The sequence below is a fragment of the Canis lupus genome, chromosome 4 (genome assembly GCF_011100685.1).
Source record: "Canis lupus familiaris isolate Mischka breed German Shepherd chromosome 4, alternate assembly UU_Cfam_GSD_1.0, whole genome shotgun sequence".
NCBI lineage: Eukaryota > Metazoa > Chordata > Mammalia > Carnivora > Canidae > Canis > Canis lupus.
In genome coordinates, this window is record NC_049225.1 from 20,276,368 (window position 1) to 20,297,576 (window position 21,209).

Sequence of the window (21,209 nt, forward strand, 5' to 3'; positions counted from 1 at the left end):
GCACCGAGGCGGGCTCGCCTCTCTGGTCTCGCGAGAGCGGGCCGGCAGGTCTCCGTTGCTCTCGCCCCACCCCCTCCTTCTCGCTCGCTCTCTCCCATCCCCCCAAGCCAGTCGCTCTGCTGCGCAGCTCCCTTAGCGGTTGCCGCCGCCGGAGACGGTTGAAAGAACCGTTGTGGTGAGCGCTACACGAGGCGAGCGACTTTTCCCTCTTCCACGACCGACCCCGCGGGCACCGGAGTCGGCGTTACTGTCGCCCGACAGGGTATCTGAAGTAAAAGGGGGTAGGTTGGGCTGGTGGTTTCAAGAGCTGAGTCGGGAGAAGGACGAAAGAGAGGCGGGGGGGGGGGGGGAGTGTGGAGGTCGCCGTTCGGAGGCGGCCACACTACGCCTCCCAGGCGATCTCCCACTTCACGGAGGGCGGCCTGCCGGGGCGGGGGGAACACTTGCTCAGGTGAAATTCGGTGGACGAAACTGAGGCCCGGAGTGGGGGGTCATCCAGCATTTCCCCTCTTTCCCTGCTGGTTTGGCCTCCGCCATCTTGGGTACGGTGGCGCGGCCACCTCGGCTTCCCGCCCTTCCCCTCTCTTACTACTTTTTGCCCCTCAGCTTCCGAAAACTGATTTAGAAGGTCGGGGGGGGAGGTCAGAGCGCCCCGGAAGGGATGAGGGTGGGGAGCGAAGCGAGCAGGGAAAGGCTGGGCATTTGGGGTGGGGGGGGCGGTCTGGGCTGGCGGGCGCGCTCCCGATGGAAATGGCGCCGGATGGGCCTGGCCTCCCACCGCGGCCTGCCTTCCTCCGCAGTCTCGGCTGGGCTACCAGGGCTGGCGGGACTGCGAGTGACTTCTGACGCAGATTCCCAAGATGAGAGAGGCTGGAGCTGGGGGAGGAAAGCCAATGGCGACGAAGGCGCTCAACTCCCAAATCCAGGACAAAGGAGGCAGACGGCCTCCTTTGTAATTCCGCCGCCCGGTGGCGAAGGTTTTAAAGCCAAGCTTGGCTGCCGGACGGAGGGGTGTGGGGAGGGGGGGAAGGGGCGTACTCTCCTTAGCTCTCTGGTCTCTAGGGCAGCTAGATAAACGAAAAGTCTCCGGGGAGGAATAAAGGACGCTTAGCCGGCCCTTATATTCCAGATTTGGAACTTCGAAAAGAGTACGTACTTATTTTTCCAAAGGGTGTTTTTGGTTTTTCTTTTTTCTTTTTTCTTTTTTTTTTTATTCCTTCTGACGTTTATCTTAAACGTAAAGACTTTATGGGTAGTTTGTTTTGTAAGCAGTAAAAAGCGGGTGACTTGTCCTAGGAATGTGAAATGGGCCTATTTCAAATAGGTCGTCTGGGCCCAGTGAATTATGATAGAGCTTTCTGAACTTTTGGGCGGGGGTGGGTGGTTTGGCAATGGTTTTGTGTAGTTTGGCACATACTGGGTTATAATTTAAGTAGGAGTTTTACCTTTAGGAGACGGTTAAAACAATCCGTGATGGCATAAATTTGTGTAGGAATTGAGTTATTGGCTTTTCAGTATTAAATCTCCAAAGATTACACGTTGTGCAAGGAGGTTGTAGAAGTAAAATACATCCAGCATCCAGTTAGCGTTAATTTTTCTTTTGGTAGCTGAGCATGTTTTTTTATTTGGTATAGGACTGTGGTAATATTTTGACCTAGAAAATAAGCCTACTCAACAAGAAGACAAACCGAAAGCCCAGTCATATGGTAGGGTGATGATTTTTGGTCCTTAGGAGAGAACTTGGTAATTTCTACTGAATAGGATACAAAAGTGACAGGCAAGGCCTGAGAGTAACAGTTTCCAATAACAGCTGTGAATCTTTACAAGAACTCTTACCTACCGTTTTCAGCTTTAAAAAAAAAAAAAGAAAAAACTTTTATGTTGTTGAAGATGGTCTGAATTTAGTAGTCTTTGAAAAAGCCCAGTTTCCTGTGATACAGTTCATGATAAAACTGCTTTCCTAATTGGATTACCCTAGAAACCCTTTTTTTCTGCTCTCTTTCATCTGCATCACAATCTGGAAATCCATCTTGGTTGCTAATTGCCTTTATATTTTTAATAACCGTGTTCTTATTTGGGTAAACAAGTGGCTGAGCTGCAGTAGGTGATGGTTACTTTGTTTTAGGAAAGAAACTCCTTTGTAAGTTTAGACTTCACCTCCCTTTAGGTATTATTGTCTTTTTTCTACTGAAAATTAAGGACCGAGCACATTGGGAAGGGGAAATGATGTAAATTTTTCATTTTAGTTAGACATATTACCACTTTTTGCCAGAGTTTGAAATTCATTCTCATTTTTTAGGGCGAGTGGGTTTCCATTTATAAAGTTATTTGATGCATCACACTGTAACTTTTATGTATTAATGCTTCAGGAGATAGCATATGCCTGTGTTACAAAGAACAGACTTGACCCATTTAAAAATCATACAGTATGTGGACGTTTGTGACTGGTCTCTTTGACCTAGCATAACTTTTAGGAAATTAAAGTCTCATTCAAAACTGACTACAGTTATCTTAGTTCAACTTTTTTTTAATTGGTGCTAACACTTGGGAAGTCTTAAAGCAGAATTAAGATTAGTCATGACACTGTTGCAAAGAAAGGTTCAGATGGATTATCCTGAATAATTAATAAATTCCAGGTAGTTTCTGAGACACTTTATTAATGTATTAGAGCAGATTGTCTTTTGTATGTCTCAAGAGTTTGTTGGTTTTGTTTTGTAACTAGAATTCTAGACTCATTTTGAATTTTGAAGAAGTCTAGTGTGGCTTTAAGATGCATACTCTTATTAATACATGATACATGTTGGGTGGAGAGTCATCCTATAAAATAGTTTGTCTTTTGAATCTGATGAACTTTTCCTCAAGTTAAAATTGCCTTGTGTGGTTTTTACAGACTTAATACTTTGTTTATATAGTTCTCTTTGGTATGGACTGATTGAAAAAACTACTTTTGCTTGCTGGTGTTTCTTGGAAAGGGCTTAAGTTTTATAGTAAAGATAAGTCAATTTCCATCCTTTTTTGTTCCCCAAAGTGTCTTTACAATGAAGAAAGAAATGGGCTAAATGAGAAGAAGCATCACACATTAAGGTCTTTTCACAACAGATTAGATTGTTGTTGTTGTTTTTTTTTTTTTTTTTTTTTTTTTATTTATGAGAGTCACAGAGAGAGAGAGAGAGAGGGGCAGAGACATAGGCAGAGGGAGAAGCAGGCTCCATGCACCGGGGGCCCGATGTGGGATTCGATCCCAGGTCTCCAGGATCGTGCCCTGGGCCAAAGGCAGGCGCCAAACCGCTGCGCCACCCAGGGATCCCCTTGAATCACCTTTTATGGGAAAGCCATTCTTTTTTCTTTTTTTGAAGTTGGTGTCATTTTTAAAAAGTTTTTTTTGGGGGGGGGGGGTGTTTTGTTTTTGCTTTAAGAAAATGGTAGATACACTCTATGTCTCAACTTTTTTGCCAAACTGATTTCAGGGTCTCTGTCTGTCTTTGAGGACTACTCTAGAACAGTATTTTTTACCTTCCTAACACATGTTCTAGTAAACCTTTCCCAAAATCCTCCTTTTTTTCCTCTATCTTGGACAAGTCCTAAGAAACTTGAAAGCTTTAAGCCTATGTTGACTTTGGAAATGACTTCTATCTTTATTTCCTTTTAAGACTCAAGATAGTTTTTCATTCTTGAAGGTTTGTGGTATATTTCAATAGTTTTACAGGATCCCTTAAAATCCAATAAGAATGGCTACCATTGAATGATTACCATACTGCAGACTTAGCATTAATAAATGATTTGAGTCTTAAAACAGTCCAGCAAGGTATGGGCACCGCTGCTATATTTTAGAGCTGAATACAGAGGTTAAGTGTGCTTAAATCAACCAGCCAGTGAGTGGCAGAATAGGGATTCAAAACCAGTTCTCTCTCAAAAATTCCTGGTATTGGTGTGCCTAAAAATTAGTTGTAAACTCTGATACAAAAATCATAGCCTTCCCACTTTGGACCTCTCTGTCTAGAGTGACTCCCAGAATTTTAAAAACCGCAAAACAAGTATCAAAGGTGATTCATATGCCAGAGGTATTTGATTAATAAACACATTTGGAAAATTTCTACCTTAGGTCATTTTAAATGCACAGATCCTAGGGAAAAAATTTTACTCTTGCAGATGTTCTCCCTGTTGGACTGATATAATTAGATGGTGTGAAATCAAATATTAGTGAACATGGTTATGCAATATCTTGAAGTGTAAAGGAATCAAGTGAACAAACTGTTTTGTTTACAGGGGAGGAGGTGGTGAGGGAAAGGTTTGAAATGCTCAGGTGAGTAGGATTCCTACAGTTGTTTAGTGGAATTTGTAAGGTCTGGTAAGTTTCTGCAGCTGAAGGACTTCTGCATTAGCCTCTTTAAACTGTTCTGGAATTCTAAAAGAAAAGATGGTTGTCTCTTGGGAAGGGAACTGGATGTGGAGGGGTTCTTTTTGGAGGGCTAGGAGGGCTTCTCATTGTACCCTAAAATACTTTTTAAATGTGAATGTATTATGTTTTGTTTTGTTTTTTTAATTTGTGTTTAAAAGTAAAGCAGTGAATTGATTTTTTTTTTTTAATGTACTATCTCCTATAACTTCCCAACAGGTAGCTTCCAAAAACATTGGTACTGTTGGAAGGCATTCACTTTTGAGTGGCTTACCTCAGTTTTAAAGCTCACCCTAATTCATTTTAAAACGTTTTTGAGGAGTGTTTAGATTTAGTTAAAATAAAGTTTTTCCTCCTTCAAAAACAATTTTGATGTGTTAGAATTAAAATGCATCTAAAAAGTTAAGACTTTGATGTTAGAAAAATGACATAACCAAAGTACTCCTTGAACTTTTGACTTAGCCTCTTACTGTGAGTAGACAGTGATGCTATGTGCAGCTTTTGAATAAGTTAAGTTTTAAAGAATTTACAAAGTGATTCAATGAATAAGAAGTAAAACCTGAAAAATGTGAATGAAAATTTGAGAGACGAGGAAAAAGGCTGAAGTGGACATCAAGATGAAGTTTTCTTAAGATTCAGCATTAAATAAAACTTGGTTCTTAGAAATTTGGTACTTTCTGGTCGGAGGAGTTGGGTTTCACTCAGTTTTCCCAATCTTTTTGTCTATCCCAAAATGGAAAGTGTCATGCCTTTGAACTGTGGCATTGTCAACAAGCCACATATTTCCTGTTTTGCACCACTGAGTGGTGTTTCTTCAGTACCTGTAGCAAGAGTATATTTTGATTGACTGCTTTATGTGCTTGTTTATTTTTTATAGCATTTAAATCAAACGTTATTGAGATGGATTGGGTTATGAAACATAATGGTCCAAATGACGCTAGTGATGGGACAGTACGACTTCGTGGACTGCCATTTGGTTGCAGCAAAGAGGAAATAGTTCAGTTCTTTCAAGGTACCTCTAGTATTAGTCAAAGTTTAGTAGTATTTTAATTTTATATTTTTATTATTACTCAGTTTTTAATTTGTAAAACCCATTTTTTGGGGGGGACTTTTGAGTATGATATCTTGGTTAATGTATTAAGTTATGAAATATGCTCCACTTAAATATTCAGTATAGAATGTGTAGAATATGTAAAACCTAACTAATGTGCAATAAACTTAATTGAGAGTAATTATGTATGATGAAATGAACCATGAATTATCATATGGAGCAATAGTTAAATTTGATTCAGCTTTTTAAATGTAACATAGGTGAGCTTTTAGCATAATTTAAAAAGACACTGGTTGCAAAAAAAAATATGTAATCCAATAATATTTGAAAAAATCTTCCGCTTGTATTATGGGGTGATGGGAAACTTAAGCTTTTTTGTTTTGTTTGTTTTGTTTTGTTTAGACTTGTTTTAAATATTTGATTCAGATGGGAATGTTTCAGCCTTTAACACTGTTCCCCTTGATGGGGTTATTTGTCCTTGGGTTAAAGGGTTGGAAATCGTGCCAAATGGGATAACATTGACGATGGACTACCAGGGGAGAAGCACAGGGGAGGCCTTCGTGCAGTTTGCTTCAAAGGAGATAGCAGAAAATGCTCTGGGGAAACACAAGGAAAGAATAGGGCACAGGTGGGGATGGAGAGTTTGGGATGGTGTTAAATTTTTATTTTTGGGGGTTGTGGGTCACTATTGCTTAAATGGGGGGGTTACAATAACATTTTTCTGGGGTAGTTTAAAAGAATTGATAATTATCTAAATTTAACTTGGAAACTACAGATTTGGGTGGGGAATTAATGCTAATAGTTTGCTTAAATTAAAATTAGATTGTTTCCATTTCTCTGTAGGATGTTGTTGATAGATGCTTTTGTTTAATCAGCTATTTTTTCTAAACACCTATCATGTACTAAAGGAAACAAGCTAAAATTATATTTATATTATATGAATTGTTTTCAAGTGACTAGTTTGTCTATGTAAAACTTAAATATTAATTATTTAAGTTTGTAGGTGTAAAAAAAATGTTAATTTATGGTGTATTTAGGCAATTTAAATTGGGTTATGTGCCTAGATGTAGAAAAACTTACTGCATTTTTGCCCAATATCTTATTCATTCTAATACATTTATGCTGAAACCTATACCTTAAACCATTTTTAAATAGGTATATTGAGATCTTCAGAAGTAGCAGAAGTGAAATCAAAGGATTTTATGATCCACCAAGAAGATTGCTGGGCCAGCGACCGGGACCATATGATAGACCGATAGGAGGAAGAGGGGGTTATTATGGAGCTGGGCGTGGAAGTATGTATGACAGAATGCGACGAGGAGGTGATGGATATGATGGTGGTATGTGTATCTAATGAACAAAGGTTCTGTTGTCATTTTCTTAATATTCCTGACACTTTGTCAAGAAATACAGAAATGGCAGTAATTTCAGTACCTACTGGGTTTTAAAACCTGTTCATGAAAATACGGATTCCCGTGGCCAGCTATGGGACTTGATTGATGCACATATTGGCACCTAGATAAGTTTATACAGAAATTAGAATGAAGATATTGGCATATTTTGACACTATTTGTTTGACATCAGGGTGAGAGTTAATTTTAATGTCTAAATGCGTCCTTTTGAGATTTTTTATTTCCACTGAATGTTACTAACTGCTTTCTTTTTCCACATGCACTAAGTTGGGAGTTGTAAACTTGTAATAATATAACCATACTGCTTACCACAAAATGATTTTATAAACTGGATTATGAAATTTTTTTTTACTGGATTATGAAATTTATCTCTTGAAAGTATATTCATGTATTTCTCATTAAATTATGCAGGTTATGGAGGTTTTGATGACTATGGTGGCTATAATAATTATGGCTATGGAAACGATGGCTTTGATGACAGAATGAGAGATGGAAGAGGTAAATTAAGTCATACTCAGGTGTATGTTAGTATTTTACAGTCATTTAGTGGTAATAATAGGTGAGGTGACTTGATTGAAATAATCAACTTGAGCATATTTTAGTGCATACGTATGTGGGGCTTTATACAGATGTATATGTACAGGTAAACATTGATGTGAGTCCATGTTTAGAACAACTGTACGGATTTATTGACTGTCAGAATATAGGGGAAAAGGTTTTGTTGAAACGCTTTACTACGTGTATCAATAGTTTCTATAATCTTTGGAAATTTTATTCTCTTAGGTATGGGAGGACATGGCTATGGTGGAGCTGGTGATGCAAGTTCAGGTTTTCATGGTGGACATTTTGTACATATGAGAGGATTACCTTTTCGTGCAACTGAAAATGACATTGCTAATGTGAGTGATTTTAGTAATTTATTACTGACTTTGTATTTTATCCTGGTATCTAATTTTGAAGCATTCTTAATGTTCTCATCTTTTTCTTTATAGTTTAATATCAAAATCCTTTTCATAAGAAAATAAAGTCATGAGGTTTAGTTGTTCAGCTTTGTAGCCACGGCATGATTAGAAACAGAAGGTGTTAAAAATAATGGGTGTAGATGCTCATTTGAAACTGGTTGGTTTCGTATCTGCAGACTTCAGCCCATGTGCATCTAGTCACACCCATTGATTTACCTGTTGAGTACTTGTAGTAGAGATCCACTGGTCTCCAAAGCCAAGACTGTTTACTATTTAGCTCTAAAAGAAACTAAGCTATAGATCTTACCGGGAACTGATTGGTCTAAGTTCCAGGTACCTTTTAGGATTGCTTCATTCTGGTTAACTTGTGATTAGAACTAAGTGATCTATTTTGGGAGCTATCCATATACAGTTTGTCAGTTTGTCAAATTCCATTGGTCCTGAATCATAGCACTTTAATTCTCTGCACATGTTTCTAAGGCTCTGGTGACCTATTTATCCTTTAAACAGTTTTGAAATTTCTTTCTTGGAAGTGAAGAAAGTGTGTATAAGCTTATATTCCCAGAACCTTTGTAGTTGATTTGTTAGCCTTGTAATACAAGGCAGTAGAGAGGTTGGTTATTGAACTTATTTTCAATAATCTAAGTAGAATGAATAAGAAACAAGTTGTAAATAGAAAATTAATAAGTGCTTTCTTTTATTTAGTTCTTCTCACCACTAAATCCAATACGAGTGCATATTGATATTGGAGCTGATGGCAGAGCAACAGGAGAAGCAGATGTAGAATTTGTGACACATGAAGATGCTGTAGCTGCCATGTCTAAAGATAAGAATAACATGCGTAAGTGGTATCCATGGCTTGCTATTTCATTTCTTAGTGTGAGCTTGCTTATAAAATAACTAGTAATTCCTCAAATGTAAGATGTTACAGGATCTAAGTAACTCTTGGCAGTCACTGGGATCTGAAACCATATGGCCTTTAAGAAGTTCAGACTTTGGGATCCCTGGGTGGCACAGCGGTTTGGCACCTGCCTTTGGCCCAGGGCACGATCCTGGAGACCTGGGATCGAGTCCCACGTCGGGCTCCCGGTGCATGGAGCCTGCTTCTCCCTCTGCCTCTCTCTCTCTGACTATCATAAATAAATAAAAATTAAAAAAAAAGTTCAGACTTTAATGGCTTTCTAGGGGGCTTTTATTGAAGGGATAATTCAGACTCCATTCTTAACCAGTTATCTGAGCTTAAGTTATTAAAGAGGGAAAATAGGTATTACTTGGTACTTGCCTGAGTTCCTGTGCCATTTGCAAATTTACCACTCTTGAACCCATCTGTTATTTCTGCATGTCATCAAATACATTTCAAACCATTAAATTTTTCCCTGACCAATGCTTCCTAAATCTGGTGACAAAAAAAATCACTTTGTACTCAGTAAAAAATAAGTTTTCGTGGACGTTATTTTCATGATTCTAATTCACTTTTTTGGGCATGGAATGTATTTTTAAGAAGCACGCTAATTGGTTCTGAAATAATGAATCAGCCCTTTTTGTAGATAAGGAAAGCAAAGACCCCAACCACTTTTTTACTTGTTCAAGATTGTACAGTTTGAACAAAACTTGGTAGTTTAGGTTTTAGCCCTATCTGGCATTCATTTTTATTACTGATTTAGGAAGTCTCCATAAACATAATTTCAGATTAATTTTAGCATTAATATTAGCTAATTATCTTTTATGCTTTTATTGATAAATTTGATCCATCATTCCTTCCCTTTTACTATTTTTTATCTTCAAGAACATCGGTACATTGAACTCTTCTTGAATTCTACTCCTGGAGGTGGCTCTGGAATGGGAGGTTCTGGAATGGGCGGCTATGGCAGAGATGGAATGGGTAGGTAAAATTTTTAAATGAGTAGAATTATACAATTAGCAATCAGTCTCAACCTTTTTTTTTTTTTTTTTTTCCCCCCTTTTTAAAGATAATCAGGGAGGTTATGGATCTGTTGGAAGAATGGGAATGGGTAACAATTACAGTGGAGGATATGGTACTCCTGATGGCTTGGGTGGTTATGGTAAGTGTCTTTGGTTACTGTGGTTTGATTGATTAGCCCCATGTGTGTAGACATATTCAATGAAGTATGTGCTGCTATCTCCTGGTAAAACAGTTCTTGACTTTTTCTTTTTAAGGCCGTGGTGGTGGAGGCAGTGGTGGTTACTATGGGCAAGGTGGCATGAGTGGAGGTGGATGGCGTGGCATGTATTAAAGCATAACCACCAAGATAAAAGTCCTGACAACAGCGTCTGGTCTACTAGACTTTCTTACAGATTTAATTTCTTTTGTATTTTAAGAACTTTATAATGACTGAAGGAATGTGTTTTCAAAATATTATTTGGTAAAGCAACAGATTGTGATGGGAAAATCTGTTTTCTGTAGGTTTTATTTGTTGCATACTTTGACTTAAAAATAAATTTTTATATTCAAACCACTGATGTTGATACTTTTTATATACTAGTTACTCCTTAAGGATGTGCTGCTTTCATAAGATTTGGGTTGATGTATTTTACTATTAGCTCTACAAGAAGTAGTATAGTGTAATTTTAGAGGACAATGGTTCACGTTTGCATAAACTACAAGTCTTATTAATAAGCAGACATCTGAAATAGAACTTGGAAAATAGTGTAACTTTTTTCTTTTCTCCTGGACAATACTGTAAATATAAATCCTAAAGATGAGTAGGTGTTTTCAGGAGTATAAATTCAGCTAATTTCTACATTCTTTTTCAAATGTCATTTATCAGGCATAGCTCTGAAATGTTGAAGATCTTAAGAGGTATCTGGATTTCTGAATATTCATAATTGTGTTACTGGGGATGAGAATATTGGAAGTTTAAATTCTAGCCCTAGATTTTAGAATAAAATTCACTCAGCACTTGATTGAAGTACCAAAAAATGTTTCCAAAAAAGTGATAGTTGTAAGTTATCTCAAAATGTCTTAGACTAGGTTAAGGTTCTCAGTGACATGAGAATTCACTACAAAAGTATTTACTATGGAGTATAATTCTCTCAGCTGTATTTTCAGTTTTCCTACCCAATAAAGCATATTGTTTTTTAATAACTGTGTAAATGACTAAACAAATGTAAGAGACAAGTCCATGTGATAGTTTTAATTAAAATGAGTCCTGGAAGTTGGATTTTGCATTTGATATCTGTTTGGAGTTTTAGAGCCACTGTGTTAAAAAAAAAAAAAAAAATACTATATGTAGCAAGGAAAAGGTGCTTTTTACTTTTAATCCCTTTAATCAATATGGCTTTTTTCCAAATTGGCTAATGGATCAAAATGAAACCTGTCAATGTGAATTCAGTTATTGACCTTGTTACTTGTTTTTGCTAGAAATGTTATTAATGTAATAAATATCAACGTGGGAGATAATATCTGTCCTAGAATGTTTTTTGTCGGTTACTGATTATAAATCCAATTGGTAGGAGATACTCAAGTGACTATCAGACAAAATGACATACCTAAGTAGTGATTTTGTACTGTTAGCTTAAATGGAGCCCATTAGCTCAAGTAGTGATCCATCTTATACATTTAGACTTCTACCACTTACTTTTTTTTAAGATCCCATGTTTTATTTTCCCAGGACCCATCCTATTAAAATGTTTAGTTACGGTATAAAAGTTGTAATGCAAGTTCTTCGAAAGGCTTAATTAATTTTTCATATCTTTTATTTGGCTTATAAAATTCACATTTTAAAACATTGCAGAGTAGAAGAATTACAGTCACAATTCCTTGGCACCGTGATAGCATTATTGTGGTAGTACTGGCTAGACAAGAGAATGATATGTGAAATTCATTAAGATAAATACTATGAGGGCAAATCTTGAAAATTAGTTCACAATACAAATTGGAAGTTTTATAACAAAATCCAAAATTTAGTATAAATGGCTTTTAAATAAGAGCCCAAACTAAATGAAGCAAATTATATTGCTGTCATAAAAGCTTGCATACAAAAAACCCAAAACCAATGATGATAAACAGTTCTGAATAGCAAGGAATTTAAAGGGGGACTGAAAATCATGGTTTGTCAAATGAAATCCAGCCTTGGAATTTAAGCAAAATCACGATTTAAAATTTGTACTAATCACAATAAAAAAACACTTAGTATTTGAAATTTCCTATTTGCTTATTCTCATTTTTAGCAATCATAAAAATGTTTACTCATCAATACAAAACAGTTCAAGAATATAATGCATCTCGACTATTTCCATCAGCATTCAAGAAAGACCACCTTAAAAACCTGTACAGCGGTTCTAACTGAAGACCTCAAAAGTTAAGTGAATATGAAGAAAATAAATCCAAGTAAAATACTGATTTCATACTTTGGCAATTTAGAAAATTATTTTTAAACCCTATTGAAACTATTTATACTCTGAGGAAAGGATCCTACAGACAAACCTCGAGGTGGGAAGAGAGTGACCATGATTAACTCACTAAAGACAATGCTCCTAGGAATAATCAAAGATTCCTATCTGATCTGTTACAAAGGTTCACAGGCTTAAAGTGCATGGCTGAAATTAATACCAAAAGGGGAAAAAGTGATCTCCCGAGTGGTAATGCTGCTTAAAGGATTAATTTTACGAGGGTAACATTTAAATATTCTTGGTGTGCTACAAGTATGGTATAATGGGATTAGTGTTTATTGAATCTTTCATGCTTGAAATAGTTCATGTATTTCATGGCAGGGCTGAGACCACATCTTCATCTGCTCAAGATCCTGGCTCTAGGCACTCCGTAAATGGTGAATATTTCACTGTATACATATGTGCAGTAGAGGATCACTGCACTGTAATGCTTCCTAAAAGTTACTGAAATGGAAATCTGAAAATTTTTACTTCAGTCCTATGGGGCAAACTAGATTTCTCCTTTAATGCTTCTCCAGGAGAATCAATCAGGAGCCTATAATCCCTTACTAGTAAACATTTTTTTCATTTATAGAGATGTTGAGCCCTCCCTAAAAAAATTAGGAATTTAGTGAGTCAGGTGTATGTAGCATATGGAAAGCTGTGCAAGTAATAATTTCAAATAACTTCCTTCTAAAATAAGGAAAAAGTTGAGGTAAAATAATACCTCTTTAACCTAGTATATCTGAAAAATACCAACACACTGATTAGAGAAGGATCGAAAGGAAATTTTATAGGATAAAATAGTGGCCTTTTCTAATGCAAAATGGGAAAAGGAAGTGGGGCAGAAAGGACAAGTAATTAAGGTTGAAATCTTAGCAAGTCTGTTGAACTGGAATACGAATACTTGTAAAAATTCAATGCATTTCTGATCTGAGAACTCTGAAGCTTTAAAGTGCATTAAAATTACAGGCACCATCAAATACCAATTTGACAATTTGTAGAATAAAACAATCTGAACCCCTATTTTTAAGAAGGCCTTTAAAAAATAAGGCAAATGTGTGTTAGCTATGTTTTCTGGCCTTTTTAGTGGCATTAAAAGTTAAATGACTATTACATCAATTAGGAATTAAAGTTACTTTAAAGCATGCCCTGTTGAAAGTTCTTTTTGAATAACAGGAGCTATTCTACAGCTACTAATTCCCATGAGTTGAAATACGTGGAAGATAAAACTGGTACCAATACTGTCTGAAAGCTGCTTAAGAAGGGCTATCTAAATACATCATATACATGGTTCATACATAAACCATTCATTGTAGGTACTTTCATATGTAAGGACTTCGTTCTGGAGTCTCATGGCAAATTAGACGAACATCTCTGGATCAGCAATGCATGACAGGAATCACAAACCCGTACTGGCTTTGGTGAAGAAGGCAAAGGCAGTTCGTTGTCAGAGCAGGCATTACAGAAAATTTCCCCACAGTTTCTACAGTGGTGCTTTAAATGGAAAAATTTTAAAAATTGAGTAAAGTTAGAATCCACGCTTGCACCAAATTTTTTTAACTCATTTCCCATCTCCCTTACCTTTCTCTTAGAGAGTGAGAACTCCTTTTCACAAAGTTTACAATGTGTTGCTTCTTTGTCTTTCAACCAAACCAGTCCCTAGAAGGAAAAAGTGTGAATATACTCAAATTGTTAACACTAAAATTACATGTGAAAATATTTTCAACCAAGAACATCTTATAGGAATAGAGATGAATCAGAAATGAGCCCTTTTCTTACGTACTAAAACATCTGGAGAATAAAGTGGGATTTGCTTCAAAACTATCTGGGTGAGGGAGAACGGAATGGGGTTAAATATAAATAAAACAAGATCGGCCATATACTGCTAATGGGTTAGTTTTTCCCTGTATAATTGTGTATGTTTGGACATTTCCATTATAAATGTTTAAAAATCTATTAATGGGAATTCTCTTTAAGGATGAAAGAGCCTAAAAAAAAAAAAAAAAGGATGAAAGAACCTTAGAGATTATCTAGTCCAACAAAACTTGATACATTTTGACTATGAAAATGCAGGAGTTTGGCATTATGTATACTATATACCTCAGTAAGTCCTTAAAATTTGAAGAGAATTTGGAAGTCAGATGTTCAAATTCATTATTTTAGAGAAGACTTCACTTTATATTAAATCTTACATGGCTATTAATTTCCCTTAAGTTCCATAACAAATTTAATGGCTACTGTGTAGATGAGTACAAAATGTATGTAAGTAGTCTTTAACAAGTAAGAGTTAACATGACACCTGAAATTTTAAAACTGACCCATTCTTAACCCATCCAAGATCCTGGCTAGGGAACATAATTTTCCTTACAAAAGCAGCTTTGTAGATGATGCCAGTTTTATAACGGGAAGACCTAAGTGAAGGAACAGTCTTCATTGCTTCTGATTAATCTCATCATGTGTTCCCTTTTGAAACAGCCTGGACTGGACTAAGCCATGTTGCTGCTGCCAAAGAATCAAGTACAGCTGACCTGTGAATAACAGGGTTAGGGGTACCAAATTCTACATAGACAAAAAGCTGCATATAATTCTTGACTATCCCTCCAAATTTACATTTAATTACAATTACTGTTGATCAGAAGCCTTACCAATAACACGTATTTTGTATATGTATTACATGTATACATATACTATTATATTCTTAAAATCAAGTCAGCCAGAAGAAAAAAAAAAAAACCTGGATCACTCATATCAGACAAATACTAGTAAAGAATCAAGTGACTTGAATTGTAGAATTTTTTTTTAAGATTTTATTCATTCATGAGAGAGACAGAGGCAGAGACACAGGCCAAGGGAGAAGCAGGCTCCATGCAGGGAGTCCGACGTGGGACTGGGTCCCAGGTCTCCAGGATCACACCCCGGGCTGAAGACAGCGCTAAGCCACTGAGCCACCTGGGCTGCCTGAATTGGAGAATTTTTTTTAAAGCAAGATGGGACCTTAAAGATAATCCAGTGCTACTTGATGAATGCCATTAAAAAGGAAAGCAACTTCCCACATGTCCAAAAGCCACTTAGTGGAAGCAGCTTTACTTCCTGCCAAGCTATCCCTTAAGGGATGGAATGCCTGATTTCAACAGATTTCCAAGCGGCATCAATATCCAAGCAGCAGCATCAGTTCAGAAGTAACCTTTCTGACATCAGGGGTTGGTCTTCCAGGCTTATTTTACTTATCTTTTTTAAAAGATTTATGTATTTGAAGGAGAGCCCATGCAGGAAGGGCAGTGAGTAGAAGGAAAGCAGCAGACTGCTGAGCCCAGAGCCCAACCCGTGGCTCCACCTCATGACCCCGAGATCACCACTCCAGCCAAAATCAAGTCAGATGCTTAGCAGACTGAGTCACCCAGATGCCCCTTTTAATTAGACTGAACATACCCTTCTGTCTCCCAAGGAGAAAAGCTTTAAACTGCAGGTCAGGCCTAGTGTGTCAGTGGAAAGGGACCTCAGAGATCAGTAACTACAGCTCCCATTTTACAAATATGAAAACTTATCCACAGGGCAGCTCGGGTGGCTCAGCAGTTTGGCGCCGCCTTCAGCCCAGGGTGTGATCCTGGAGACCCAGGATCGAGTCCCACGTTGGGCTCCCTGCGTGGAGCCTGCTTCTCCCTCTGCCTGTGTGTCTGCCTCTCTCTCTCTCTGTGTGTCTCTCATGAATAAATAAAATCTTAAAAAAAAAAAAAAAAAACTTCTCCACAGAGCTGAAGTTGCTTCCTCAAGAAAACGGCTGTTTTTAAGCAAAGCCAAAACTAGAAGGGAGCAAGCTATTGCTCTGTAAACATGGCTATTATTCTCTGCCCAATTCCAGAATGTCAGCCACCCAACTTAGACTCAGCAGATGACATTTTAGAGAATCCTTTTCTGGAGAAATTAAATCACCACAGAGAAAAGCCTTGTAGATATTAACATAACTTGTACAGGGTGCCCAACAGTTTGCTAGTTAACAGATTTTTCTATGGTGAGGCCTACCATCTATGACAATCCACTCCCAACTACCCAACCATCACACACAGGGCTTTCAAGACTTTTTTGTGCCTTTATTGAAATGGGATTTTCCAACATTTAAGGAATAACAGGCATGAGGTACTTCAGCCAAACAAACCCAGGAAGAGAATTCTGAAGAAAGAATGGCAGTAGCAAAAGAAAACTTTAAAGAAACTATAATAGCGGTTAAACATCTGCCTTCGGCTCAGGGTGTGATCCTGGAGTCCAGGGATCAAGTCCCACATCAGGCTCCCTGCATGAAGCCTGCTTTTCCCCTCTGCCTGTGTCTGTCTGTCTCTCTGTGTCTCTCATGAATAAATAAAATATTTTTAAAAATAAACTATAATGAATATCCTCAGAGATAAAATGCAGGATGCCATTTTTACATTTTTTTAGGATGTCATTTTTATTTTTTAAAGACTGATTGAATGAATGAATGAATGATTGTTCATGAGAGAGGCAGAGACATAAGCAGAGGGAGAAGCAGGCTCCCTACTGGGAGCCCTATCCGGGGACTCGATCCCAGGATCCCAGGATCACGCCCTGAGTTGAGGGCAGATGCTCAACCACTGAGCCACCCAGGCATCCCAGGATGCCATTTTTAAAAGGAAAAATGAGTAAATAAGGGCTGCTGAATATTAAAATATGGTAACAGAGATAAAAGTTCTCACAGAAGGTTGCACCTGAATGTAACCAAACTTTTTAGATTTAACTTCCAGTTTCTAGGTAATAAGAGAACAGAGTCTTAAGACTACTAGGAACCAGCAGATAAAATTCAGAATATAAGAAACTCTATAGGACAGCTGTCCCAAACACATCAATTGGCCAATAGCAAGAACAAAAAAAATCAAGTCACATATAAATCAATGTTTATATAGCAAAACAGAGAAATATACATATTTTGCTAAAGATAGACATAAATGATAAAACTATAAGAAAAACAGCATAATGATGAACACAAAATAGAGGATTATTACTATAAGAAGGAAAATATATTCAGAGCACACATGTTCAATTATAAGCTAACCAGAGAAGAGACCAGTGTTTTTAAGTTGTATTTATAAAGTTACATACATGGTATGTTTCACAATGAAGAAAATTTTACAGTGCTTAAATAATGACAGTTGGGCAGACATTCCTACCTATCCAAAAAAATGAGAGCAAAATAAAAGGTAAATATGCAGATGCATAAATTCTTAAAACCTTTATCATTTCATTCAGCATTTCCCAGGAAGCTACTAAAGAATGCATTACTCAAAACAAGGGAGTAAATCAGAAAGTTAAGAGTTTCCAGTAATAGAAGCTAAGCTCTAATCTAAGAATGTAGCAAAGGAAAATATCAGGAGAGGAATGACCAGACCATATTGGAGCGGGAGGGCAAAGAACTCCATGAGGGATGACTCCAAGGAAAAAAGAACTGAACAATTATCTGATTCATTTTACCATGGGAAAAACTTTAATCAAGGAGCATGTTAGGGGACGCCTGGGTGACTCAGCAGTTAAGCATCTGCCTTTGGCTCTGGGTATGATCCCAGAGTCCCAGTATCGAGTCTTGCATCAGGCTCCCTGCATGGAGCCTGCTCCACCCTCTGCCTCTCTCTCTCTCTGTCTCATGAATAAATAAATAAAATCTAGAAGAAGGAGGAGGAGGAAGAAGGAGGATGAAGAAGGAAGAGGAAGAAGAAGAAAAAAGAAGAAGAAAGAAGAAGAAGGAGGAGGTTAGGAGTGGGACACCTGGGTGGCTTAGTCAGTTGAGCATCTAACTCTTGGTTTCCACCCAGGTCATGATCAAGCCCTGCATCGGGGCTCCATGCTCGGCATGGAGTCTGCTTGTCCCTTAACCTCCCTCTTCCATCCAACCCCTGCCCCACTAGCTCACCCTCTCTCTCAAATAAATAAAATCTTAAAAAAAAAAAAAAAACATGTTAGAGAAGTGTTTGAAGGTATAAGAAAACTCAGATGCTCTACGACAAAACTTTTTCAAAGGCAATTCTTTTTAAAATTTTTTTAACATTAAATTTAGTTAATGTATAGTATATTATGAGCTTTAGGAGAAAGGCAATTATTAACTTCCAAGGAAAAAATAAATAGTCCAAGAAAGAAAACATAATCACAATATACTATGTGGTCCAGCAAAGAACAATATTTAAAAATAGCCAAAGAATACTCATCTACTATGCTAACCAGGCCATAAGCAGGTCTAAAATAAGTCTTAAATAAATGAGTAATATATACTGCCTATGATTTTGAAATAGGGGGAAAAATGCCAGTATAAACCAAAGAATTGAAAGTAGTTTCATTCAGGTGGCAGGAGCTAGAGTGGATAGAGACAAGGGGGTGAAGAACAAGAGACTGCTACCATTTTGTCTTTAATTCTTTCTAGTACTAACTGACTTTTAAAAACTATTTTCATGTAACTCTTTGATAAAAAACAATGGGAAACTATGACAGGAGGCAATCTCACTGAAGTGCTCACAGACTGTTTTCTCCTATGTCGTAGAAGGGATTCTTGCATCCAGATGCATTCAGAACCATATACTGATAAGCTGTACTAATTACTTTTCATACATATTAACCTCAATGTTCAAAGCAACCCTGTGCAAAATCCTACGCATATGCCCATTTCATAAGCCATTTCAGAAGAGGAAACAAACTCCACGAAGGTATGACTTGACGGTCAAAGCTAGTAAGTAACAGAACAGCATAGGAACTAAAGACTCTCAAAGACAGTTTCACTCTATCAGGACACACTTCATAGGAAGGTAGACAAAATTATTTCCAAGGTCATTTCCAACATGATTACTGATTGATTCTAGAGGTATAATAGGGAGGAACTGGATCTCCATCATCCCAGCTACCTGTTCAGTGCTTTCGCCTCAAAAATCTTGGGATTCAGTAATAATACCTGAGATTTATATAGGGCTTTACCTTTTTAAAAAAAAAAAAAAAAAAGATTTTTATTTATTTGTGAAGAGAGAGAGCACACACACAAGCTGAGGTGAGGGGCAGAGGGAGAAACGGACACTCCACTGAGTTGGGGAGCCCAACGTGAGGCTCAATCCCAGGACTCCAGGATCATGACCTAAACTAAAGGCAGATGCTTAACTAAGCCACTCAGGTGCCCCCAGGACTTTATCTTCTACTGGAAACTCACATAGATCTCTACTTTCCTACTTGAGGGAAACACTTTCTACTCACCTGCAATGCTTTGTTGGCTTCTTTTATATCTTCTATTTTAAGTTTTGATCTGAAAAGATTACAGATAAGTCCATGTTTCAGTAAATACATTAAATATAGAATATCTAGCAATTCATTATTAGGGTATTGGTTTTTCAGAGGATATAAAATTGTATATACTAGATACTAATGATCTTCTTTGACTAGTGGGATTATATTTTATATTTTCCCGTATTTTCAAAATGTCTTAAGGCAAAAATGTCCTTTTAAATTTAAAAATTGCTTTAATATAAGAATATTGGCATTTTCATGTGGTTGTGGTATTATTAGTAATAGATATAATTTATTGTAAGTTTATGGTGTGCCAGACATCACGCTATATGACCTTTGTATCTATATGCTCATTTAATCTTAAAAATCAAAAACCTATCTTAAAGATCAATCAGTATCAAAAAAGTAAAGCCTGATGAGGTTTCATCACTTGTAACAGGTCAAAGAAGTAGTAACTAGGGAAGCCAGGATTCAAACCTTGGTCTTTGTGATGCTGAAGCCCACGTGCTAGCACTTATGTACACTATTTCTCTACCAGATGCAAAAGAATGGTAAGAATAGAAATATTAAGGAAAACAGTTGTGATACCTTTTGCAAATACGTATCAGTGAACATGCAGATTATAAATAGCAGTAATTATCTGTGATCCTATTACCTAGAGAGGATAACCTACATGTTGATGAGTATGTGTATATTATTTTTTTAACTTATTTAAATTCAATTAACATATAGTATATTGTTAGTTCCAGAGGGAGAGTTCAGTGATTCATCAGTTGTATGTAACCCTGGTGCTCATTACATCACATGTCCTCCTTAATGTCTATCACCCAGTTAGCCCATCCCCGAGTACATGTATATTTTAAACGGAGTCATCACTTACACAGTTTTCCATGAACAGCTCTTTTCAAGCAATAACATATCCTGAAAGGCTGAGAGCTACTGACTTATCATTAAGTATCTCCCATATCATTACAGTTAAATGGTAATGAATGTGACTGATACACAAAATGGACATGAATGGTACACGGTTAAGTAATGGAAAATATACTTTGTATCATTATCTACTGCTTGTTTCAAGTTTCTCATTGCAAAATTGCTCTTAAAATTGGAATGACCAAATTATTTGTATTATTTTTCTCAGGATAACATCTTAGAAATGAAATTACTGAATCAAAAGGTACATAAACTAAAGTCTCTACTTCTGAGGCAGAACAGGAAAACTGCTTCATATTACAGGTGCTTCTTATCCCAAGACATGAAAACAAAATTTTAGTTTTCTGTCTGGTTCATACTTGTACAGTGGGAATAATCAATGTAAAATTACACAAATTAAAAATACAAACACAATAGTAAAATTTGCTTGGATGAATTCACATTTACAAAATGTGCCTGAAGAAAACTAATGCTGGTGGGAATAATGGCCAAAACAGTAACTGTGCCACGTAAAAAAACTGAATACGGAATCAAAGTAGCCCAATGGCATTCACTACAGAAATAGTTATGAAAATTCACTGGTTGTTGACATATTTCTGGTTAAAATGCCTTTACTCACAAATATGGACACTGAAAAAGTTAAAATTTTTCTAGTTAAAATTCTCATTTAAATTCTTTTTAAGAATCCTTTAATAAGAAACCAATAAGAATAAATATTTCATTAGTGAAATTATTTTTCTAGTTAAAATTTTTCTAGTTAAAATTCTCATTTAAATTCTAAATCACAGATTCTGAAA

The 21,209-nt window shown here is 36.9% G+C and overlaps 2 protein-coding genes across 16 annotated transcripts in view; one reads left to right on the top strand and one right to left on the bottom strand.

The window, feature by feature from the left end:
• The first annotated feature begins 50 nt into the window (after window positions 1–50).
• Window positions 51–11,242, top strand: HNRNPH3 (heterogeneous nuclear ribonucleoprotein H3). Of its 9 annotated transcripts, none has more exons than XM_038534123.1 (10): window positions 51–175; window positions 5,274–5,408; window positions 5,937–6,075; window positions 6,603–6,787; window positions 7,271–7,357; window positions 7,643–7,758; window positions 8,527–8,662; window positions 9,608–9,703; window positions 9,792–9,884; window positions 10,000–10,076. In XM_038534123.1, the coding sequence occupies exons 2-10, from the start codon at window positions 5,297–5,299 to the stop codon at window positions 10,074–10,076; spliced, it is 1,041 nt and encodes a 346-aa protein (XP_038390051.1). In that variant the 5' UTR covers window positions 51–175; window positions 5,274–5,296. The 9 variants fall into 9 exon arrangements, with proteins under 9 accessions (XP_038390051.1, XP_038390050.1, XP_038390053.1 ...); XM_038534122.1 differs by having other exon boundaries at window positions 78–262; XM_038534124.1 differs by having other exon boundaries at window positions 79–281; window positions 6,603–6,742; window positions 10,000–10,298.
• A 278-nt stretch (window positions 11,243–11,520) lies between these two features.
• The window catches only part of RUFY2 (RUN and FYVE domain containing 2), a 51,996-nt gene continuing 42,307 nt past the window's right edge, over window positions 11,521–21,209 (bottom strand). For 6 of the 7 annotated variants that reach the window (XM_038534116.1, XM_038534112.1, XM_038534117.1 and 3 more), the window contains 3 exons: window positions 19,450–19,498; window positions 13,798–13,875; window positions 11,521–13,710 (listed from right to left, as the gene is read on the bottom strand). In XM_038534116.1, the coding sequence (XP_038390044.1) occupies window positions 13,567–13,710; window positions 13,798–13,875; window positions 19,450–19,498 (271 nt within the window). In that variant the 3' untranslated portion in view covers window positions 11,521–13,566. The remainder of the gene's footprint in view (window positions 13,711–13,797; window positions 13,876–19,449; window positions 19,499–21,209) is intronic. The other variant, XM_038534114.1, reaches the window with a different exon arrangement.